Source organism: Spermophilus citellus, assembly GCF_964194105.1.
Source record: "Spermophilus citellus genome assembly, chromosome: 7".
In the NCBI taxonomy this organism is placed as follows: Eukaryota; Metazoa; Chordata; class Mammalia; order Rodentia; family Sciuridae; genus Spermophilus; species Spermophilus citellus.
The window spans coordinates 36,753,147-36,779,193 of NC_138188.1; the positions used below are offsets into that span (position 1 = coordinate 36,753,147).

At 45.9% G+C, this 26,047-nt stretch overlaps 1 protein-coding gene across 1 annotated transcript in view; it reads right to left on the reverse strand.

Annotated features, from left to right (window-relative positions):
* Nucleotides 1-26,047, reverse strand: part of RBP1 (retinol binding protein 1) — a 56,648-nt gene that overhangs the window by 21,871 nt on the left and 8,730 nt on the right. Inside the window, 3 exon segments of the mRNA XM_081302101.1 lie at nt 176-354; nt 783-875; nt 878-1,152. Of these exon segments, the coding sequence (XP_081158227.1) occupies nt 176-354; nt 783-875; nt 878-1,043 (438 nt within the window). The 5' untranslated portion in view covers nt 1,044-1,152.

A 26,047-nucleotide genomic window follows, 5' to 3' on the forward strand; every position in this document is an offset into this window, starting at 1 on the left:
GATGTGGTGGGGTGCTTGCTGACTGGGTGCTGCCTGCCCTGCGGGCTGGGAATGGGAAGATCCGCAGTCTTTCACAACACAAGGGCCTTTGCTCCTCTCAAAGATCAACTAACTAGCCGGGGGCTTTTGGTCAGATCTCCTGAGCAGGAGACACCCAGGACTCACGAATCCTCACCATGCACTTGCGGTCATCTATGCCCGTCAGGTCCTCCTCAAACTCCTTCCCAACCTCGAAGTCCATGATGTAGTTCCTAAAAGTGCTCAGCGTGCGGATGATCATGTGGTCGCCTTCCTGCACGATCTCTTTGTCTGGCTTCAGCAAGTTGGCGATTTTGCGCAGGGCCACATTGACATCTGCAAGGGGTGCGGAGACAGGGGAAGGGAGTTGGCAGGAAAACTCGAAAGAGAACCTTTCCCGGGGGAGGGAGCGCGACCCAGGAGCGGTTCCAGGAATGCAGTTGGGATTCCCCGCTGGCTTTGCGCTCTTTTCTCTTTTCCACTTGGCAACAAAGTTTTCTGCTCTCACACTAACCTTTAAAAACAAAAACGAGCAAACCAAGGCCAGCTCTACTAATTAAATTATCCGCGTCCAGAGAGCCAACAAGCAGACGCTTGCCACCAATTAACCCTTGCAACCCCGGAGCCTCCGATTCGCATCTCGCCCGCCGCCCTCGCAAGCGCTGGTCGCGGTCGCCCTTCCTGGCGCCGGGGTGCACCGGGCGGCGGCTGCCCAGGCGGGTGACGGCTAGCGGGACCCTGGGGACCGCCGGGGCAGCGCTTACCGAGCGCACGCAAGTACTCCTCGAAATTCTCGTTGGCCAGCATCTTCCAGTACCCGTTGAAGTCGACTGGCATTTCGGGGAGTGGCGGGAGCGTCGACCACGGAGCGGGCGGGAGCGGCTCTGGGCTGTGCCGGGGCAGCGGCAGCGGACGCGATCTGGGTGGTGGGCGGCCCGGAAATGCGCGCTCTCGGGGGGACAGGGTCTCCGCGGGGCGGCGACAGCTGGATTCCTAGCGCGCACAAAGCCCGCGGGAGGATCCATTGTAGCCGTCGCTCCTCCCCCTTGGCGGGGGCGGGGCGGGGCAGGTTGGAGGGGCAGGTTTGTCCCTCTCCGCGGGCCACCTTCGTCTCAGACTTTCCATTCGCTTCCCCTGTAAAGGAAGAGGAGGTGATGGGACTTGAGAGGTCCCTTTATTGGTCCCAACTTTTCGGTTCCTGAGGGATTTCTTTGAACGCCATGAACTTGTCACCCTCAGCGGCCACTTGAGGCCTGGGAATCAGACTCCTCAGGTTTGCTGGAGGGATTAGGGAAAGAGGCCATTTAACAGGCCTTTGTCTAAGGCTCCGCTCTGCCCCCCCCCCCCCCCCAGTGGGCCCGGCAGTAAGACTCTGGGGAGAAGAGTGGGGAACGCTCTCCAATCCTGCCGGAAAAATAAAAATCAAGTTTTATATTATTTGAAGTCCTTGGGGCTGATTCTGATGCACAATCAAGTTAGAGACCCACTACTTCATGCAAATGTAAGCAATTACCAATATACTGTTAATTTTGTCCTCTCTTTCACTTAATAGCTGCCAAGTACTCCCTTGAGTTCTGTACTTTGCTTTTTTCGCTTAATGTATTCGGGTTCCTATTCATCGCAGTGCATAAAGCATCCCCATGGTGGTGCAGGGTATTCTGTTGTTTACCCTGCCTGGCCCTCTTGACGGGCATTGATGTGGCTTCACTCTTAGAAACAGTGTTACAGTGGTGATCTTGGATCACGTCTTATTTGCCACCTGTGTGGGTATGTCATAGTGCTTTTAAAAGGGCTCTCTCTCTGCCACCAAGGAGATGACATAATCACATTGGTTGACTTTTTGACCCTCCATTAAAGACTGAATATCTCTTTTAAATTGCTTTTAGCACAAATGACAGCCTGGGTGACAGCAAGTACATTCTCTTCCTCTCTAGCAGCACCAGCATGTCCTCCCTACCCCCAAGCTCTTGTTAGTCTGGTTGCTCCAGGCAGAATCAGGAAAAGACACCCCTTCCTCAGGGTAGAGGCAGCTTCCTCCTGGGGAGTGGTGTGGATTCAGTCTCTCAGGCCTCACTTGCTCTACCCCAGGGTTTCTCAACCTCAGCACCATTGACCTTTTGGGACAGATAGCTCTTTGTTGGGTAGTGGGAACTGTTCTGATATTACAGGTCTGGGGCCTTTTGGGAAACTGAGGCAGCATGTAGAAACCCCACACTTAACCCCCAATTCTTGTGATAGAGTCAGATTTCAGACACATCCCTTAGCCTAAAAGTAACAGGCATGAGTTTATTGAAGGGACAGGAAAAGGGAAAGGGGACACTCCCAAGGGAGAGTGGGTCCTGTCACTCAGAGAGGAGAAGAACAATGTGCCTCTCCTGTGCTCCACTTTTATTGGGAATCCCAGAGAAGTTTCCAGAGTCCTGCCCAAATCCAGGGCAGAGAGCCTCATGACATCAGATTTTTAAGTCCCCACTATCATGACAATTCGAAGTCACTTTGACCCATGCTGACAGGTTCTAATTGGATTTCTTAACCATACATTCTTAGAGATTTTTTTGTTTAGGAGGAATTACCCTTATCTCTAGGAGTTTCAGGATCTGGTCTGTAAACAGAGTCACCAAAGTCTCCTCCTTCAGGGGAGCTTGGGTTTCTCTTATGGACATTATTTGGGGTCTGCATTTCTCCTGCAGATAACAGGTAGTGTGCTGAGGAATGTGACAGATCCTGTCCACTTAAGTCAGGCAGGGCTGCAGGCAATTTGCTTCTTGGAAAAGAGTCAGCACAGTGGGCCCATTTTATGGAATTATTCCCTAAGCTTGTGTCCCCACCACTCACATCTGTCTGTCCCCTATCACTATGTCTTGTGGGATATTTAGCAACATCCCTGGCCTCTAGTCACAAGATCCCAGTGGCACCCCATAAAGATGCCTTCAGACTGCAAAGTTGGGGTAGGGGAAGAAAACTGCCCTGGCTGAATAGCATGGCTGTCCCAGCATTGGGCCCCTGTTGCCTTCCTCTCCTTTGCGCTCACCTCTTGGGGTTCTCAGAGGTTCACACAGACATTGGCTCAGTGTCCCTCTCTGGCCAGCCCAGAGCTCATCTTGACTGGATGGCCAACACAACCTGTCCCAGCCCTGCCCATCAAGGTGTGAGAAGATGCCCCTGTGGTTCAGTCAGGGGAATGGGTGGGGCTGCTCCTGAATTCTCAGGGCCACCCACAGCCCTGGGCTTCCTTATCATCCTGACTCACTGGGATGGAGCATGAGCCAAAGGTTTAAACAAGGAACAAGATCTTCCTTGGCCACCTACAACTAGTCTAAAGTCCTCTCCCCTGTTCTCTGGCACCATCCAGCCCAGCCAACTGAGTTTCTCACCCTCCCCAACCTTCTCTCTTTGTCTTGTGTCTCCTGAGATGGTTTATGCCAAAACCCGGCACGGTGCCTGGTTCACCATGTCTGGAGAGGACCCTCGCAGTTGAGCAGAGAGGCCTGCTGCTCCTCCCACCTCCCTTGTCCATCCCAAAGAACCAAGATCGGGCCACTCCTCCTTCTTCTGACCACTTTGGACATCTGCTCATCTGACCTCTCTCTTCTCAGCCGGGCAGCACCACACTTAATGTGGTTGGTTTCCTTGGTCCCTCCTGTCTCTTTCTCTAGTCCCCTAAAGGTCAGTATCCTCGTGCTCTTCTGGGTCTCCTCCCAGGCACAGCCCCTGCTGGCTGTGAGTTTCTCGAAGCTGGGGGAAGGTTTCATGAGTAGGCTTCAGAGCCGGATGGCCTGGTTTGACTTTGCCTATGTCACTGTCTTGTGGAGCAGTCTTGAATAGATGACGTGGCCTCTTTGTGCCTCAGTCTCCACCTCTGTAAGATGGAGACACTGAGTACCCACCTCTCAGCGTGATGAACTGCAAAGGAGAGGTGGGGCCCAGAGGCTGCTTCAGCTCTGCTGCTGCTTGAGCCAGAGGAGCTTTGGAAGTGAAAGGCCAGGGTGCAGCAGGTCCGTGCCCCGCTGCTGGGGCCTTAAGATCAGTCCAGTGGGTTGAAGTGGAATGTGCTCTGCGGAGGCATCTGGTATGATCATGATCATCTTTTCTCTCCCAACTCCATCATGCTCAATTTAATTCGTGAATCAGGGCATATTCTGGAGTTTCTTTCTGCTGGAGCTGACATCACTTATGTAAATCAGAAGAAGAGGAACTGAGGAGAGTGGACAAAAATGAGACAAGGGGTCTGTGTGGGCTGGCGATCTAGGAGGGCTCAAATCTGTGAGGCTCTGGCTGGACATTGAGGGCAGCCAGGATCAGAGAGGGAAGGTGGAGGAGATAGTGCAGGGGAAGGAGGGGACAGGTGGACAAGATGGAGGGCAGAATTGTTAATGATTGGAGGGGAAGGTAAACGTGCTAGGACACCTCTAAGTGAGCTTGCTTCATTTGCTAGCCTTAAAGAAGGGTGGCGGAGATCCAGGGCCAATTCTTGGAGGCCCCCAGAGCTGCCAAGGCCACGAACAGCCAGGCCAGTGACCTTGTGTGTTCAGTGCAGCAGACTGACACAGGAGCAATCCTGGGTTGGGGTGAGGAGGGAGAAGGGAAAAGGGAGGAGAGGAGAAATCTAAAGGGTCCCAGGTGGGCTCCTGGCTGGAGAGGGCTCAGGGGAGCTCCAGGCCCCCACTCCGAGGACAGGGAGGAAATGTGCCTTTTCATTCTTTACTGATCTGTCGACTCTGCAGGACTCCTCAGAGCACAGGAGACAGATTCACAAAATGATGGCTTGCTCCTTGCCTTGTGAGGTTGGTCCTCTGCCCATATGGTTGACAGGCCAAGTAGTGGCTGCAAGGTGCCTGATTTAGGAGGCTGCTTGGCTTCCCAAGAGCCATGACATTGGAGTAGAGATCCTTGGGACAGGCCCTGAGGCTCCTCTCAGGATGCTGGCTTGAAAGGTCCCAACCTCATCCCACCCTTTCTACCAGACCTCCCACACTGGGACCCTCACTTGGTGCCTGGTACTCCTGCCTCATGCTGAGGAAGAAGGCTGTCCTCATCTGTGGGTGCTGGCTCTGGCCCCTCATCCCGGCCTCGCTTCTCAATGGCTTAGCTTATTTGAGAGGCGTGTGGAATCTCCTCCTGTATTCAAACACGTCTCTGGAATCTCATTCCAGGGAATGACCCCGCTCCCATCTCCCAGCTGTCACCATGCCACCTGTAAGGTTAGTGTCTGAAAAGATGTGTGTGGCCCAACAAAGCTGCTTCCCTGTGTCCACTGTGTTGGGGAGCCAGAGGGCTGGCCAAGAGGCCACTGGAGCTGAGGGACACTGAGGTCCACTGAGGAGGCTCTTCTGTCATAGGTTCATGAATGTTCAAACATGCAAATACACACCAGGTCTACAGGTCTCAGAATCTTAAACCCGCTCTGGGGGGTGGCTTGGGGATTGATTTCTGTGTGGAAAATGGTTCTGCAGGGTGACGGCTGTCTTCCATCTGATCCTTCAGCCAGCCACACAATGGCTCCTGTAGATCACGACTTACACTGCAATGCAAGGGATGGGCTTCTTCCCCTCCCTCTTTGTCTCTCCCTTCCTTCTCTTTTTCCTTCTTCTTCCTTACCTCTTTCCCTTCCTCCTCATCTCCCCCAAACCCTCCATCTTTCTTGGAAAAAAAATGAAGCCTATATAAACACACAGAAAACACTATATTGAACCACCACAGACCCATTTCCAGCTTCAATGACCATCAGCCACGGCCAACCTAGTTTCACTAACATCCCACCCACCACACCCTAATCTTTAAAAACTACTTTGGAGCAAATACCAGACACCATGCCTTTGCAAGACGTATTTTTAAAAGATAAGGACTTATGTTTTTAAGTTTTTTTTTTTTTAAAGGTGAATTATTATCCTACAGTTCTGGAGGTTTGAAGTCTGAGTGAGATGACCTTGTTGAGAACAGGTAATTGCATAATAGCAGGTGGATTCTCTTGCATAATAGCAGGTGGATTCTCATTCTCTTTGACTGCTTCTGAGAGGTACTCATTTTTTGGAAATATAACCACAGTATCATTATTGGAAAACATTTATTAATTCCCTAATAACAAATATTTGCAAGGGGCTCAATTATCTCATTTGAATTCAAACACACTTGGTGATGTTTCTTTCATACGTCACCAGTGGCTGCCATATCTCTTTTGTGTTATGGTTTTTCTTTCCATTACAAGATGTAATTATCATTATCTACCCACACCTCTCCTTTTTTAGATAAATGATAAGATACCATATCTTTTTAAAAATTTAATAAAACATCCTGGAGACTGTTCCTCAGCAATACACAGGGAGCTTGTCCCTTCTCTTTTAAAAGCTGTGTGGTGCACCCCTGGATGCACAGACCACAGGTAATTGAACCAGCACCCTACTGATGGACACACCAGGTTGCTCCCAGGCTCTTGTTGTAACAAAGAGTGATGGGATGGAAGAGCAAGTCTTTATACTTTTGCTAGTGTGTCTTTGGGATAGATTCCTTGAAGTGGGATTTCTGTGTCAAAGTGTGAAAACAGATGCACTGTGGCTGTATAATTTATTGCTGCATTTCTCACCATAGGATTTTATCACTTCACCGACAACCAACAACATGTGAAAATGGTTTTTTTTTTTTTTTTTTAATAACAGTCATGCCATCAGATTATGTGCTCAGACTCTTGGACTTCTGCTAGGTGAAAAAGGTGATCTCAGAGTGTTTTGCATTTGCATTTGAGAATATGTAAGTTGAGAATGAGTAAGTAATGTGGAGAATGAGCAGTCCCTCTCTCAGTGAGTCATTTCTTGCTTCCCTCTGTGTATGTAGATGACCATCACAATGGGGTAGAACTGCAGAGGGCAAGCCTAACTTCTGAGCTTGTTTAGTCACCCACAGTCTTTATTCCTGGATGCCGTGTCATGTGAATGTCTGTTAACTGTAACTTGCCACCAAGTGCTGTAGCAGGCTCAAGGGTCCAAGGAGGCCAAGATCTCCCAGGATCTGGCACATGAGGAGGTGGCCCTGTGGGCAGCCATATCTGTCTACCATGTTGGTAGGCTCCCTGTGAATCATGCCCGGTTTGGGGGAGGAGGGTCATTTTTGCCATGCCTTCTGACAATTTCAGCCACAGGCTGGTGTGCTGGACTCTCCTGGGTTGCGGTGGATGGCTGGGGCACTGTGGAAAGGGTGATAGAGCAGGTGGGAGTCAGCAGGATCCTGTCCACAGTGAGGACAGTATGGTTCAGTGGGCAGACCCTGGCCACTTGAAGAGTCAACTGCTGATGGTCACGGCAGCTTTGTGAAGAACAGATGACCTTCCCCTTTACCCCAGCCCACCTCCTCGGTCTAACATCCTTCTGCAGAGATACCTGAGTCCATACCTTCCAATCCTGTGGTCCCATAAACATCTACTATGTTTAAAAGGAATCTCTTATAGAGAATGAAGCACGGATACTGTAGAATCTGACAGTTTTTGTGGGGCAGGTGTTGATGGAGGGTGGGTGCGGTGGGTGGGGGTGACCCATCTGCTGGTGGCAGCCACCCACCTGAGTTCCAACGCTGTGCCAGGTCATGGCTCATGTCCTGATGGCCTCCCCTGGGGTGAAGATCTCCTGACGCAACCCAGATAGTGGGACCAGGGGGATTTTGAGCAGTTATGGATGCCTAACAGGATGGTCACCAGAGCATGGGTGCAGCTGACAGCGTCTCACACAGTAGCAGAGCTGGCAGGAAATCAGGAGCAGTCTGCCTCTGAGTTTCAGTCTTATTTCAGCCTGTAAATGGCCATTTCATCCAGTGAGAGATAAGGTAGATGAAAGACTGCAGAGTGTCATGATTCCCAGCCTCACTGTGTCATGGCATTGATGTGGGAATGGTTTTTTTGGTCAGAAGCAATTACTGAAGGAATATTTAAGCGTGGTGTCAAGGAAAATTAGGTCATTCTAGAGTCACTGAAAGGTGAGAAAAGGGTCAATATAATTTATCTGCATTCTGGTGGCCAGCCAGCCTCTATCCCCTGAGACAGGCTTGCAAAAGAACTAAAATGGGAGGTGGGTCAGGCAATCTGAGAAGCTGGCAACCAGGGGCAGCCATTGCCAAGCTGGTTTTAAATAAAAGGTAGGTATAGGTGGACTGTTGGTCCACATGGCTGCTGGTTTTGTGCAGAGGTTGTGTGGTGGGGACCAGTGTTTTCCAACATTTTGTGGGGGGGGGGCGGTACTAGGGATTGAACTTAGGGATACTTGGCCACTGAGCCACATCCCCAGCCCTATTTTGTATTTTATTTAGAGACAGGGTCTCAATGAGTTGCTTAGTACCTCGCCATTGCTGAGGCTGGCTTTGAACTTGTGATCCTCCTGCCTCAACCTCCCCAGTCACTGAGATTACAGGCGTGCGCCAATGCACGCTATCAGTAGCATTTTGGTTTTTGACTACTTATTTTAAGCAGTCTTTAGTACTTGGTGTACTTAACCTTGGAGGGTTTGAAACACCAGAATATTTACACATTTTGGGATATTACTTTAATGATGCTCTTAGAATGTGTTTTTGGCCAGTCATAAATTTGTAAGAGATATGAATCATTTATATTCATAGCTTTCCCTGCCTCCTCCCTTTTAAGTAAGATCATCATTTTGTATTATTTTTTTTTTGTCCCACACCTTCTTATTAAGCTGATTAAGGGTGCAAGGTGACCCTGTAAGGCTGACGTGGTGGACACCCAAAGAGCAGGCAGCTTTCCTTGGAAGGAGAGTAATGGGAAGGGCTGAAAGGGGACTGAAGTCCTTGGAAAGAGTTAAGGACATTGCAAAGTAATTCCTCTGACCACGGATGGGTTTTGGCTGATTAGAGAACCTGGGTAAGATAAGACCCTATTGCGTTTTCGTTTGCAGAAGAGAATGAAGTTTGGAGAGGTTTAACGACTTTGTTCCATGTCACCTGGGTGGAGCATTAGAGCTGGGCACTGAGTCTGCGCCTGGCTCTGTCTGATCTCAGAGCCCAAGGTCTTAACCACCTATTGTCTCAGGAATGAGGCAAAGGTCCATGGGGATCCTGGCCTGCGGATCTGATAAATAAGCCTGGAGAAGGGAATCCCAGGGAGAAAATAAGTCTCCCAAGTCGTCATCAATATGGAAGAAGAACTTGGCTCCCCATGGGATGTGAAAGCATAGAGCATATATTCTAAGGAGAAAAATCCATAAACAGTTAAAGATTAATATACCTTAGCAAGGCTCCAGCCAGGTTTAACAAGAACAAATCCTGCCAGGGCAATGTTTTTACGTTCTTGGGGCAGAATTAGACAACCAAGAGATGAAAGGGAAACAGCTGGTCAGACATACAATGATTTCCAGGAAGCACGGCAGGGTCCTCCGAGGCCTTCCTGTGAGGCAGCACAGATCAGGGCTCACGCTGACCTGTGACTGGGGCCCGGCCTTGGAGTGGCGAACCAGGGTCACCTGTCTGAGCTCAGCCTGCAAGCCTCGGTCTCTGACCTGTCTCTATAGAAGCAGCAGAGGTGAACACATTTTTTTAGGCGGGTCACAGAGACCATCTGGATGTTCAGAGAGCTAAGAAACAGGCCAGGAGTGCGTTGACTCTAGTGCAGAGCACACATCCCAAACTGCATTGCAATTATGTTTAATAAGACCCTGTCACCTGTGACCTTCCTTCCCGCTCTACATGCCCACTGTCCCTGCAGTGCAGTGAGTAGAGCTGGGTTTTAGACTGGTTTTGAAGCCTAGGGCCACTGTTCCTATGCACTTATGATTGTGCATAAGTCACTTAATGTCTCTGAGCCATCCCCTGGTGGGGCAGTTTTGAAGTGTCTGGCACACATCCTCAAAAAACTCGTTTCCTGGTCTTCCTTGTTATTGGGGCCCTCAGCCAGATCCCTTAACATGTTTTCCAGACCTACCTCAACTTCCCATCTTTGTCTTCTGAACCATGGTCCTTTTGCTCCTCTGGCCCAAATGCTCTCTCTCTCTCTCTCCACCTTCTCTTCCACACATCAAGGTCCCCCTGTTCCAATTTCACCACTATTTTTTTCTCTGAATTCTGACAGCCCTGGGCTTTCACAATCATGGGACTTGCATTCTTAGGAGGCCATACATCTTTCTCGAGTGTGCACGTTCATATTTACTCCAGTCCTCTTATAAGGCTGTCAATAGCAGTTAACTTTCTTAAATTCCTTCTCTGTTCCTCCTGGTCAAGAGCTGGACACCAAGCAACATGAGTTCAATGGACATTCATTGAAGGAAGTGGGGGAAGATTCAAAGCTGCAGGTTTATGGGTACTTTCAGTAAATACTTACTGAGAACCTTCCAGGTCCCTGGAACTTGGTAAGATGCTGAGGACACTGCCGTGAGTGAGTGAGACACCATCCTAAGGAAGTTGAAGTCCAGTGGGGGACAGAAATGTGACAAGTAGAAGGTTGTACATGTGCTTTCAGGTCAAGATGGTGTCTGAGCACAGGAACAAAGCATTGAAGAATGATTAGGCCTTCGCCTGAGTGTGGAGTAAGTTCTAAGACAGACGAGTTCATGCAAAATCACAGGGTGTGGGAAAGCTGACATCTTTGGGAAATAGCCAAACATGGCTCAGAGTGGCCAATGGAGGCACAGTGGGAGGCAGGAGGGATGGAGTGTTCTGACACCCTGGGAGAGGATGCTGAAGAGTTGGGGAGACAAATGTGGCCAGGCCCTGGAGAGCCTTACAAATGGTAACAAGCTACTTGGACTCTCTCTGCAGAAAATAGGAGAGACACTAAAAAGTTTCAGGCACAGAAATTTCTCTCAGAGAGAGATGGCGGACCCTCCAACCTTCATCTCCCATAGAAACATCAGTTTGAACGGTAGTTATCCACATACTGAACTATCTTCATGAGAGCTAAGGAAACCAAGCGAGAAAATACTATTCAGCATAGTAATAAGACACAATGAAGTAAGCAAGAAGCAAGGAGTTGATAATGTGGCCCTTCCTCAACCCCTAGGCAAGGTAGTGTGGAGAGAGACACCTTGTACTGGGGGTAAGGAGAGGGAATTAAGTCCAGGTCTTAGGCTGGAATTTCAGCACCAGGCAGAACCCATAGCCCTGGCCTGAGGCCAATGCACATTGATTGAAACTCTGGACCTGCATTAGCAGGTAGCCAAAGTATTTTCTGCACCACCACTCCTCCAATCCTCAGCCACACAACATAGTACAAGATTCCATCTTCTGGGGGTAGGACAGAGAAGTAAGCACAGGACTTTGTCTTGGATCTCAGGACTGTGCTGGTGAAGCCTAACACTTGGCAGATCTCAAGGGCTCCTATCTCCTGGCCAGTGCCTATGGACAGACCTCTGGACCCATTTGGGCTCCAGGCAACCCGTGACCTCACTCGGATGGATTTCTACTCCAGCTAGAATCATCTGTGGCTAACTGCAGCAATATGTGTCCCATGCACAAGCACAGCAGGAGGAAGCCATAGCAGCATGGGACTTTGTCCTGTCCATATGCTGTTCTGGCCTTTGTAGGTTGTGGGCTCTGGGCATGATCCAGCAATGTGGCCTTGGTAGCCATGGGACTGCTTATGCCATCACCCCAGACATCCATGTAGCATGACACAGACAGTAATTTTCCATGTTGCAGAAGAGAGAGGTTGCATTAAGTCATTATATTGAAGCCTGGGGGTAGGCCCTCCACAGTGAGGTCTCAAGTCAGACAACATTCCACAGCACCTGACCACAGGTTGATGATTATGGATGAGGAATTTGGGCCCATTCTGGCCCCAAGTGGAGGTTTGCAGGGCTGGATAACCCTTTTAAGGGTGTCCCATAGTTCATTCTGAACAACATACCAATTTGGGACAAACTTGGGCTTGGGTTATCCTCTAGTGCTGAAATAGTGACAAAACATCAGCCATAGACTTGTGGCAAACCTGGATTTAGGGTTCCACCTAGTGCTAAAATTTCTAAAGTGACCAAAGACTCAGAGAAAATAAGCAGTATGCTTAGAATCTCTGCGCAAGAAAGTTGAAATATGTAACTAGTTCAATGCACAGGTGACCTGGTACTCCAATACATATCAAGAACTTTCAGGGGACAAGGATCTCACTTGATAGACAAAACAAGGTACCAGAAACTGACAATGTGGCAACTGATATGTATGGACTCAAATAATTCAAAATGTCTATTATAATGAAATTCAAAAGAGCTTCAAGAAAACACAAACACTTCAGTAGTCTATCTCGGAAACTTAACAGATTGAAGTAACTTTTTTTTTTCCAGCTGAAAAGCATACTAATTGAAATTTAAAACATGATAGCAGTTATTAATAGCATAAGTGATCCAACAAAAGAAAGCCAGGCTTACTTGAAAATACACATATGAGAACAAAGAAAAAAGAATGAAGATGAGTGAAAAAAGGTCACAGGAATTTTGGGACAACATTAAAAGCACATATTTTGGTTATAGGGTTTAAGAGGGATGTGAGAATGATAAAGGGGTAGAAAGTTTATTTTAAGAGGTCGTAACAGGAAACTTCCCAAACCCAGAGAAAGATATAAATACCCGTGTGTTGAAAGGTCAAAAGTCATTAGTCAGATTCAACTCAACCAAGTATATGTACCCAAGATTATAATTGAGCTCTCAAAGGTTAAAGGCAAAGAAGTTTCTCAAAGCAGCAAGAAACTAACTAACTAACTAACTAAATAACACATGAAAGGGTGTCCTAATTCACCTGACAGCAGACTTCCTAGCAGAAACCTTACAGGCCAAGAGGGAGTGGGATGAAGTTTTCACAGTGCTGAAGAAATAAAACTGCTAACCAAGAATATTATATCTAGCAATGCTATTCTTTAGAAATAAAGGAGATATCAAGACATTCCCAGACAAAAGTTGAGAGAATTTATCACCAGCTGACCTGTCTTCCAAGAAATGCTGAAAGCAGTACTTCAAACTGAAAGATATGCTAATGAGCAAGAAGAAAAAATTGGAAGGTAGAAAATCCACCGGTGAAAGTAATTATGCAGATGGCAAAAGTGGTGTGGAAACCATTAGTATCTGTGTATGAAAGACTAAAAAAAAAAAACCAAAATAATTAAAAATAATAACTACATGAATATATTAAGAGATAGACAGGCCATATAGGGAGACGTCAAATGGGACAAAAAAATTCCAAATGTGAGGAAGGATGAAGTGCACAATATAGTTTTTCATTAGTGTTTGTTGCTCTCTTTTTGTTTTTGTTTCTTTTTCTATATTTACAATAGAGTGTCAAGTTGCTGTTACTTAAATGTAGCTTGTTTGCTGCGCCCCTCCCCTGACTCAGGCAATGGCAAGGCCCTACTGAGGTCGATGGCACAAAGCGTCCATCCTCTGGAGGAGCGCAGTATGTTTCTGGGAATGGGCTGCTTTGTTTCTGTATTCCTTTAATAAGTATAGTTGCGATTTCTCATATGACCATTAAGTATGAAGGAAAAAACATGACTTTCCCAATTAATGCAACTACTTCTAAAGAATAGATCTGTTTGCTCTAAATGCAATGATTCAGCTGTGGAGTGTAAATTGTTAATGTCTAATGAAAAACTCCCTGTATTCCTGGCAAGGAAGTTTTTGAGAAATTAAATTAAAATCTAGAGAAGGAAAATTAATGTTAAGAAGACAGATTAGTGCTTGGTACTGGGCAACTTGTTCCTGTGCACAATGGTTTGTGTTCTTACTCTTGTTTGATTAAAATTAATAACAAGTTAACCACTTGCTGTAACCATGGCACAGTAAGTCAAGAAAGAATAGTCAAGGTATAGGCCAATAGTTTGAGACATTTCTATTATTAAAAATTAACTAAGCAGAAACAGCTCAAAGCAAAATGTGAACTGAAAGTACAAATGCTTGCTTATGCATAAGCCAAGATACAGTCTTCTATTCTAATTGTAGCTACGTAATATTTTGTTTCTTTGAATAATGATTCCTGTTTTGTAACCACAAAGTACTGTGAGCCTGCCCAAATGAAAAGTATATATGATCAACTTCACAAGTAAAGATGGGGATCAACACCTTCACTTTGGTGTCTGTGTTGTTTCTCTTCCTCCCTTTCACCGACTCCTCACCATCCGTGTGTCTCCTGAGACCCCCTGTTGGAGCTAGACTCCGACACTTGTTATAATCAAAGAGTTTTTTGTAAGGTTCATGGTAACCATAAAGAAAAAAACTCTAGTAGATATATCAAAAATAATAATCAAGGGATCAAAACACGACACTAGAGAAAAATCACATAAGCACAAGGAAGACAGGGAGAAATAAAAAAAGGTAAATACAAGTAGAAAAAACAAACTGGCATAAGACCTTATTTACCAATGATTTCCTTAAATGTAAATGTATTAAATTCTCCAATTTAAAGTTGCAAGAGTGACCAAATGGATAAAAAACAAGAGCCAGCTATGGGCTGCCTCTAAGAAACTCACTTCACCTCTAACAACACATGTAGACTGAAAGTGAAGGAAGGAATAAGATATTCAATGCAAATGGAATAAAAAAGAAGCAGTAGTAGCCATACCTACATCAAATGAAATAGGCTTTAAATAAAAAACAATAAAAACAGATTAGGAAGGTTGTTATATAATAATAAAGGGATCAATACAACAAGAGGAAATTATAATTGTACACATTGTGCACCCAATATTGGAGCACCCAAATATATTAAGCAAATATGAAAAGACCTAAAGGGAGGGAGATTAGGGGCTTTAATACCCCACCTTTAGCAATGGATCTTCCAGACAGAAAACTAACTCAGAAACAATAGAGATAAACCATAGCTTAGGTCAAATAGATGTCCACAGAACATTCCATCCAACAGCTTTGGAATGTAACTTCTCAAAAGCACATGAAACATTGTCTAGGAGAGATCATATGGGGGCTTCAAAACAAGTTTCAATAGATTTTTAAAAAAAAATTGAAATCATAATGAGTATGTTTTCTGACTACAATGTAATAAAACTAGAAATCAATAGGAAGAAGAACTTTGGAAATGATACAAATACTTGGAAATAAAACAACTTACTCATGAACAACCAATGTAACAAGGAAGAAATCAAGGAGGAAATTTAAAAGTTTCTTGAAATAAATGAATGTGGAGGCACAATATGCCCAAACCTGTGGGATACAGCAAAAGCGGTACTGAGAGGGGAGTTTGTACCTGTGAAGGCAGACATCAAAACAGCAACAGTGCATGACCCCTAAAGGAACTAGAAACAATCACAAATCAAGCCAAAATTAGTAGGAGGAAAGAAATCATAAAGATTAGAGCAGAAATAAATTAAATAGACACTAAAACATACAAAAGATCAACAAAACCAAGGGCTGATTTTTTTGGAAAGATAAACAAAATTGACTTAGCTAGACTAAGAAAAATAGAGAGAAGGCTCAAGTAAATAAAATTAGAGACAAAAAAAGAAGGCAAATTACAACTGGCCTACAAAGACTCATTAGAGATTTTCATAAATAACCATATGCCAGAAAATTTGACGACTTAAAAGAAATGGACAAATTCCTAGATATGAAAACCTTGCCAAGACTGAATCATGAAGAAATGTAAAACCCAAACAGACAAAATAATACGTAATGAGATGGAATTAGTAATATCACCCTTCAAAGAAAAGCCCAGCACCAGATGGAATGGTTTGGAATGTGAGGTGTCCCCCCAAAGCTTGAGAAGGTTAGAGGAGAAATGATTGGGTTATGAGAGCTTTAACTCCATCAGTGAATTGATCCCCTGATGGTGACTGAAGGCAGGTGGGGTGTGGCTGGAGGAGGTGGGTCACTGGGACCATGTCTTTGGGGTATATATTTTGTATCTGGTGAGTGAAGTCTCTCTCTGCTTCTGATCATCATGTGAACCACTTCCCTCCACCACACTCTTCTTCCATGATGTTCAGCCTCACAGCCAGCTGGGAGGAATGGAGCCAGCTGTCTACGGACTGAGACCTCTGAAACGGTCTTTTCCTCCTGTAACATTGTTCTTGTCAGGTCTTTTAGTCACATCAGTGAAAAAGCTGACTAAAACAACTTGTCTATTAATTCTACTGAACACTTAAAGAAGAACTAATATCCATTCTTCTTTATTTATTCCAAATAATTGAAGATGAGGGAATTCTTCCAAACTCATTCTACAAGACCACCATTACCCTGACACCAAAAGTAGACAAGAGTACAATAACAGCAGAAAAGCTATAGCCAATAACCCTGATAGATGAAAAAATCCTGAACAACATACTACTCACCAACCAAATCCAACGGCACATTAAGCAGCTCATTCACTATGGTCAAGTGGGGTTCATCCCAGGGATGAAGGAAGGTTCAACATGTGGAAATCAATACCTGTGATCCACCACGGCAGCAGAATGAAGGGTAAAACCAGAATGATCATCTCAATAGATGCATAAGACAATTTGGTAAAATTCAACATTCCCCCTCGATGGAACTTTGAACAAACCAGGATAGAAGGGATGTCCCTCAACACAACGGAGGCCACATAACAAGTACACAGCTAGCCACACAGTGACTGGGGGAACATCTGGAACAAGGTAAGGCTGATGACTTTCAACACCTTTAGTCAATATAGTCATTTGGAAACGAAGGGCATTCAAATTGGAAAGGAGGAAGTGGAACTGTCACTGTTTGCAGATAACACGATCTTATGAATAGAAAACCCCCAAAGACTCCACAGAAAAAACTACTAGAACTAACAATGAATTCAGTGAAATTTCAGAATACAAAAGCAATACAGAAAAATCAGCAGCAATTCTATATGGCAAGAGCTAATTTTATGGAAAAGAATTAAGATAGTAACCCAATTTGTAACAGCCCCCCCCAAAATGCCTAGGAATAAATTTAATGAAGGAGGATAAGATTGCCACAATGAAAACTATAAAACTTTCATGAAGGAAATTGAAGAGGCCACAAAAAAGGTGAAAGATATCCTGTGTTTGTGAATCAAAAAAATCAATATTGTTAAAATGTCCATATCACCCCAAAGGATGTACAGATTAGTGCAATCCTTATCAAAATGCCAGTGACATTCTTCACAGAACTAGAAAAAGACGAGTTTGTGTGGAACCGCAAAACTCTGAATAGCCAAGCATCTTCAGCAAGAAGAAAAAGCAGGAGGCATTACATTACCGGACCTCAATAATCCCTGCAAAGCTGTGGTAATCGAGACAGCATGGTATTGGCATAAAATAGACACAGAGAGCAGTGGAAGAGAATAGCGAGCCTAGAAGTAAACCCAGGAACCTACATCCAACTGATTTTCAACAAAGATGCTAAGAACACACACATTGGGAAAGGACATCCTCTTCAAAAAATGGTGCTGGGAAAGTTGGAGATACACATACAGAAGAAGGAACCAGACTACACCTCTCACCGTTTGCAGAAGTAAACTCAAAATGAATTGAAGATTTTTAAACTATGAAACTGTTAGAATAAAACATAGGGGAAACACTTTAGGATATGGGATGGACAAAGAATTTTTCTTTTTTTTTGGATGAGACCTCAAAGCCCAGGAAACAAAACCCCACAAAGCTTCTGCACAGCAAAGAAAACTATCTACAGAGTAACGAAGCTACAGCTTACGGAACGGAAGAAAATATTTGCAAACTATACAACTGACTGGGAGTTAATATCTAGAATAGGTAAGGAACTTGAACGACTCAAAGGCAAAATAACAAATAATCTAATTAAAAATGAGCACTAGACATTAAATAAACAGACATTCCCCAAAGAAGACATACAAATAGCCAAGGGACAAATGAAAACATGCTCAACATCACAAATCAGGGAAACACAAATCAAAACCTCAGCAGGATAGCACCTCACTCCAGTGAGTATGAATCAAAAGGAGAAGATCACAAGTGGCGGAGGGGATGTGGAGAAGGGGAGCCCTTGCTCACCGTGAGTGGGAATGCAAATCAGGGCAGCCATTAGGAAAATCAGTGTGGAATTTCCTCCCAAAATACAAATAGAACTACCACATGACCCAGCAGTCTCAATCCTGAACACACACACACACACACAGGAAATGAAGTCAGTATGTTGAAGAGACATCTGCGCTCCCACGTTTATGACAGCAACAATAACGATAGCCAAGAAATGGGAATGACCTAAATGTCCATCAACAGATGAATGGGTAAAGAAACACGGAACATGGAAGACCATTCAGCCATGATATGGATGAAATCCTCTAATGTGTGGCAGTGTGGATGGAAGTGGAGGTCATTATGTTAAGTGGAATAAGCCAGACACAGAAAGACAAGTACTGTATGATCTCTAGAAATGTCGGTGTCACAGAAGTTGAGAGTAGGGTGGTGGTTATCGGAGGCTGGGAGAGTAGGGTGGCGGGGATGGATGGAAAAGGGCAATCTAGGGGTACAAAGTTATGGTTAGATAAACCAGTACTACACAGTGCTACAAAGTAGGTGACTATGGAGAATGATAATGTGTACTGTGTAATAAGATTAATGATATTTGCAGAAAGATAAAAGAAGGTTGGATGTTTTCCCCATAAAGAAATTATGCGTGGACATAGATAAGTTTACCTCATTTTGAACATTAAACATTGTATGATGTATAAGTGTGTTGAAATATCACACGGTGCACCATAAATGTGTGCAATTTCTTTGTGCCTATTAAAAAATTAAAAATTTGAAAATTTGAAAAGTTTTCAGGACAGAAGGGGAGAGAAATGCAGTTATGGTGGCAAAGTGATGTGAGGGGGCTTTTGTGCCAGCCCCCCAGCCCAGGGGGATGCAGCACTCTGAGGGTGTGGTGGTGGGAAGTAGAGTGCTCTGCAGGCCAGATGTCGTAAGGACTGTTTAATGTTGGCACAGGGTCTTCTTCTGTGCCACCATGCTCCTGTGCTACAGGGATGGGAGCAGGATGTGCAAACCCTCTGCCCGTCCGTCCATCCACAATCCACCATCTATCCATCTAACTTCCTGTATCTACACCTCCAAGGATCTCATCCCACCACCCACCTGCTCACCCATCTGCCCACTCACTCATCTCTACAGCACTTCCCACCCACCCAGTTGTCCTTCTGTCCATCCTTCCAACCATCCAGATATCTTCATTTTCAGATAGAGTTTTTCACCTCAAGGTATAACTAGGAACCATAAGCCATGTAGAAAAATGCTTGAGGCTGTGGTAGATCACAGTCGGGGTGCCTCACTGGCTATGTGGGGTAGCATGTGACCTTTGCTGAATTCACTCCTGATCTCCCGGATGCAGGGCTCTCTCTTGAGCAGTCTGAGGATTGGGGCGGTGGCCTTAGTGTCTCTATTAGCAGGGGCCCAGTGGATGTCTGTTAGTCATTGCTGTCACGGCAGAGGGCACCATGAACCTGGCCACGTTTGTGGGAGCTGAGAGGATTTTCTGAGATCATTTCCACGGCTGGCCCAGGGTTACTACAGGTGTGAATGGGCTTGGCTGGCTATTCCAGGAAGACAGTATTTCTCTTCTGGATCACTGTCCCCGTTGTCCCCGCTGTCCGGCTGGTGTCCGGCTTTCCAGGAGGTTCTGTTTCACTGCCTCACAGGGGATGATTTAGGCTCCCCCTTCCCTTCCTCCTTCTCCACACCCTCCTGCTTTCTCCGCCCACCTCAACCTCCTTCCTAGGTTGCAAGCAACAGAAACTGATTATAGAGAACTTAAGAAATGAGAAAGTTTGTGGGAAGGATGATCAAGAGCTCACACAAGTGAGGCTTTGAATGGGGGCTGGGTGATGGCTATCAGGACTGACCAACCCATTTTCAGTCTGTCCTGTTCCAGATTTAAATTCTAGGAGTGAGTGACCTCTGAAGGGGAGAAGAAGTCCATAAAAGGAGCTCAGGCTGCTGTAGGGGTGGGGAAGAGGATGCCAGGTCTCAGCCAGGCCACTCAGTGCCCAGCCACTGGGGCACTTGGTCCAGACCCTGTGAAGCACCAAGCTGTTCTGATATAGCTCCTGTCCTCAGAGGGTGCACAGTCAGGCCAGGACTCAGCTGTGGAAGTAGAGCAGCCAGGGTGATGGGACGTGGTGGAGGGACACATGGACAGCTGGAGCAGTGAACAGAGGCTCTGTTACAGCTCAGGTCAGGGGGAGGTGGGTAGCCATTAGCAAAGAAAGGTCTTGGGACAAGGTGACGTCTTGAGATGACAGGGAACTCCACACATCCAGCATCCATTTGTACAAATTTGCTATCCTTCTGCCAAGAAGCCTGTTGAGTTTTGGTCAAATTAGTGTTCCCAGGGATTTTGTGAATACTAAGACAAGCCCTGGGGCTGCCTGGGAGGACGGGGATGCCAGGCCAGTTCCACGCTGCTTGTCCTACATTCCACACAGAGGAAGACCCTGGCTTCCCTGCAGAATTGGGCTGCTGGTCATGCCCGACAGGTCAACTGAGGCCCTTCGTTCTGCCCACCCCTGTAGAAGCCAGGCTCCTAAGCCCTCATTCCCTCAAACACATGTGGAGCCAATGTCTGGGCAGACAGGGAGCTCCCTCCACCACCTGCCAACCCGTCTGGCCCAGGAGCAGCTGTGGAGAGGAGAGGTGGCAGCAGGTGCCATCCTTGCCCCCTTACCCAAGGCCTCTCTTTCTTCCTCCAATGCACCTCGGCCTCCAGCATGTCCTCCTAGTCCACCCCCTCTAACAGCAGGAGGGCAGGGCACGTACACAGACCTCTAAGTTCTCTTGGTTTTGTGGCACTTACCCAGTGGGGGATGTGCCCATCCCTCCCTTCCTGGCTGCCTGTCCCTCCTCCTTATAGAAACTTCACTGCCACAGGAACATGTGATCCTGCCCTGCCAGCCATGCCACGTGGACCAGGGTGGACAAGTCCATGCAGGGCCAGCAAGTGTCTTTGGGAACCTGGAATGGTGACAGAGAAGAGGGTGAAGGTGGAAGGTCACCTGGGCACAGGTGTTGAGGCTGAAGGAGGAGGTGCACAGAGGCTAGCCTGGAGGGGAGGGGAGAGAGAGAGGAGGGGGAGAGGTGGGGCGGAGAAGAAAGGACCAAGTCAGCTTTTTCCATTACTATGAACAAAATACAGGACAAGAATAACAAAGAGGAGGAAAAGTTTATTTTGGGCCCTTTTTTCAGGGCTTCAGTCCATGGTCAGCTGATGCCATTGCTCTGGGCCTGGGGTTAGGCAGAACATCATGGTGGAAGAGAAAGGAAGTAGCAAATCAGCTCAGGTCATGGCAATCAGGAAGTGGGGGAGGGGCGCTCCACTCTCCAGGGACAAAATATAAACCCCCAAGGTATGGTCCAGTGTCCACCTCCTCCAGCCACAACTATATATCACAGCTAGAGCCCAGTGAATTCCTATCAGTGGATTAAAAGGCACTGATGAGGTCACACCTCTCATAATCTAATCATTTCACCTCTGAGCATTCTTGCGTTGTTTCACACATGAGCTTTTGGGGGACACTCACATCTGAACCATAAAAGAGAGATGGGGAAAGCTGGGGTGGGGACTTCTTTCCAGTCTGACCCGAAGCCTGGACATCTACCGTATCATACCTCTTGTTGTCCGTCATTGCTGCCATGATTACTAAACCTCCCCTCCGAACCCCACCTTATTTCCTCTAAAAGAGCTCTTCTTCATCAAAGAGACAAAAATACCCCCTTCTCTCAGGCACCCAGCAAACAGCAGGAACATTTGTCCGCAGATTGCTGGGCTTCTCCGTGACAAATGAGTTCCTGAAATTTTTCATCCTAGTTTATCTATTGCAATAAAGAGATGGATTTTGCTTTGACTTGTATCAGAGATAATAAAGACGGTTCACTGCAAAGGGAAAGGCAGCAAGCATTTCAGCAGCTCCAAGATTGTTTAAAAAAAATCCAATGTACTTAAAAAAAAATCTACCATCTACATTTTGGTAACAACTATTAGAATAAAAAGTGCACTTACTGTTTGACCCAGCCATACCACCCCTAGGAATCTGTCCCACAAAAACACCCGCTCGTAAAGGTTTATGCATAAGCGTGTTTATATTGCAGCATTGTTTGTAGCAGCAAAAAAAAAAAAAAAAAAAAAAAGAAATTAGAAAAAAATCTTGTAGATAAGAAGTCAAACTGCTCCTTTAAGTATTATGTCCCTCATCTTATTAAGTATAAAGAGGGATTTTGTGCACAAATATGCTTCAAAAGCAGTGCTTTGCCAAGTTAAAGTTTTTTTTGTTTGTTTTTTTAAATCACAGGCTTCTTCAAGCTATTGAGATGCTTGTTCAGATGCTATTTTATGAAATACTGGGTGCCCACTCTGAGCCAGGAGCTGTGCTTGGGACATCAGTAGTTCTATTAGTGATGAGGAACAAGTGTCACAAAGGAGCAGGGGGAGCTGGGAGTACAGTGACTGCTTGCAGAGGTGATGGGACTTCACTCAGAAGGCGAGCAGAGGAAGCTCAGAGGATTTTTAAGATTCACCTTTATTGAATTATAACTTTATTGAAGTATAACACCACAAATGTCCCCATTTTATGTTAAAATGACTTTTGGTAATTATGAACTTTAGTTTACATATGGTGCGACCATCACCCACTTCAGAACACTTCTATGAGCCCGGAAGCTCTCCCTGCTTCCCTGCCATCAGTCCCCATCCCTTCCTCAGACAGCCATTGCTTTCCACCTCTATGGTTCCGCTTCTGTACTTGGAACCATAGGTCCTACGTTCAGCTTGTCCACTTGGTGTGTTTCTGAGTGTCAACCGTGTTGTGGGGTCCCTAGTCCTTTTTAAAATGACTGAACAGTATCTGCTGCAGTTTGGATCTTGCATTTTCCCCAAAGGCACGTGTGCTGAGGAGTTTGTCCCCAGCCTGTGGCCCTGGGGACAGGTGATGGAGCCCCAGGTAGGAGGGGCCTAGTGGAAGGAAGGTGTCACAGCGGTGTGAGGGGGGAAGGGGGACCCAAGCCCTTCCTCCACCTGGCTCTGTCTTTGCTGTCTGGCTGCTGTGAGGTGAGCAGCTTCCTCCTGGGGCTCCATCACCTGCACTCCCCACCATGACGTTCTGCCTTGCCACAGCCCCAAAGCAAGGGGGCCAGGGGTGGGAACAGTGAGACTGTGAACCAAAGTCAGGCTCTGACCTCCTAAGCTGGTTATCTCAGGTGTCTACTACGGCAGTGGAGAGCTACCAGCGTTCCATCGAACGGATACAGCACACACGCCTCCACTCACCTAACTCACATCGGAGTCCTTGCTGTATTGGGCTGTGATGCTGCTACAGATTTGCACACAGTCTGAGTGGACAGATGTTTTCATCTCTTTGGGGGTAGATTCTGAGGAGTGAAATTGCTCGACCAGGTTTAACCTTCCTAATAGGTACGAAGTCGTGGCCCAGTCTGGTTCTGGTTTACATTCAAACCCTCGTGGTTGGTATGCTGAGCCACTCTTCCTGTGCTTGTTTGCCATTCATATATCACCTTTGGTGACTTGCTGGGAGGACTCACAGACCCCAGAGGCAGTTACACGCATGCATGGTCATGGTTACCATGGAGAAAGGATGCACACCCAGCAGGTGGAGGCTCCAGGAGAAGTCCAGGGCAGGCTTCTACAGTCCTCGCTCCTGGGGTGGAGTCCCACAGAGCAGGTCTGGCTCTGGCTGTGAAATGCAGCCATCATGCACAGCCCTGCCCAGGGAAGACTGCTCGAGACACAGAGTCTCCTGTCCCTTCATGGGCTGGTGGTGTATATAGGCACCACCCTCAGCCACACGACCAGCCTTGGTTACTGGAATTCCAAACTCCTAGAAGGCATTCACCACAAACGGCATTGTCTGTCCAGTGGTCTAGACAGGTCGTCCAGCAGGCTTCAGTGCCCCAGGAAGACAAAGCCGCCTTGCCCGGTAGAGACTAGGCAGCTTCCCAAAAGCCAAGCTCTCAGATGCCAGACGAGCACCAGCCCGACCAGGAGACCCTTCCAGAAAGCAAAGTCAGGATGCTGGGCTCACCTGCATGTGTCTAGCCAATGCTTCTGAGAACTTTTTAATTTGTTCTTTTTAGATATACATGGCAGTAGAGTGCATTTGGCATATCATACATACATGGAGAATGACTTCCCGTTCTTGTAGGTGTATGTGATGTGGAGTTAAACTGGTCATGTATTCACATGAACACAGGATTATGTCCAATTTATTCGACTGTCTTTCCCATTCCTATGCCCCTCCCTGCCCTTCGTCCTCCTTTGTCTAATTCAATAAACTTCTATTCTTCCCTTCCCACCCCCTTATAGAGTGTTAGCATCCACATATCAGAGAGATCATTCAGGCTTTGTATTTTTTGGAAATGGCTTATTTTGCTTGGCATAATAGTCTCCAGTTCCATCCATTTACCATCAAATGCCATAATTTCAATCTTCTATATGGCTGAGTCATATTCCATTTATATACCACATTTTCTTTACCCATTTATTTGTTGAAGGGCCCCTAGATTTGTTCCAATAGCCTAGTTATTGTGAATTGGGTTGCTATAAATATTGATGTGGTCACGTCACTAAAGTATGCTGATTTTAAGTCCTTTGGGATATGCCAAGGAGTGGGATAATTGTGTCAAATGGTGATTGCATTCCAAGTTTTCTGAGGAATCTCCATAATTGTTTTCCACAGTGGTTGCACAAATTTGCAGTCCCACCAGCAGTGTATGAATGTACCTTTCCCCACATCCTTGACAACACTTATTGTTACTTGTATTCTTGATAATTACCATTCTGACTGGAGTGAGATGAAATCTCAGTGCAGTTTTTATGTACATTTACCTAATTGCTAGTGATGTTGAACATTTTTTCATATATTTGTTGACTGATCGTGTTTCTTCTCTGTGAAGTTTCTGTTCAGTTCCTTTGCCCATTTATTGATTGGGTTTTAAGTTTTTTGAGTTCTTTATATATCCTGGAGATTAATGCTTCATCTGAGGTGTAGGTGACATGATTTTCTCCCATTCTATAGGCTCTCTCTTCATGTTCTTGTTTACTTCGCTGTGAAGAAGCTTTTTAGTTTGATACCATCCCATTTATTGATTCTTGATTTTACTTCTTGCACTTTAGGAGTCTTGTTGAGGAAGTAAGTTCCTAAGCTGATGTGATGGAGATTTGGACCTACTTTTTCTATTAGTAGGTGCAGACCTCTTTTTAAATTGGATCGTTCATCTTATTTTTGTTGTTGTTAGAGCTCTTTACATATTCAGGAGACAAATTATTAAACATGCATTTTGCAAATGTTCCCTCCTAGTCTGTCTTTTCGTTGTCTGAATGGTGCCTTCCAGAAGGAGTTTGAGTAGTGAGGTGATGTGACCAGATTTGCACACAAATCTTATGTGGAGAATGGATTGCAGGGCCAGAAGTGGGTTGGGGACTTCCATTAGGAGGTCACTGCAGCAGCAGTAAGAGATGATGGTGGTTGGGCTGGGAGGCCCTGTAGTGAGGGGCTGTGGAAGGCAGTATTCATGGGCTGTTAAAGCACCCCACGGACTTCCAACAGGCGCAAGGAAAGCCGCGCTCCTCAAACCTGTCCATGGAACGTATCATTAGTGTTGTTTTTAATAGTGAAACTCCCATTCATTTGTGGGACTTTATGATAATGGAAAAACGGGAGACCAGATGAAATTGAGGGTCCCTTCTAGTCTATAGTGCCATGGACAATCCTTTTACTTTAACGGTACTAAACTGTTCTGAGGCTCATGTCTAGGTGAATTATTGTAGAGTATGTATTAGTCGCTTGTGTGTGTAGCTGTAATACCCAGATTGGGTCTAAGAAAATAACTTCATGACTGAATTGAATTTCAGGGTGCCCTCTGCAAAAAAAGAAGAGCAGAAACATCACTCCTATAGGAAGCAGGAAGATCAGGATAAGAAAATTCATATTCATGTATTAACCCAATTACCAAACGTACCTTGCAAATCCGGAGCACAATCAGTTTAAAATGGGATTTCACATCATCCTGTCCCAAGTGACACAGACAGGATTATAAATGAAAAATTCTTTCTCCAGGCAAGGATACAGCGTTCCTCTCATTTGGGCAGCAAATGCT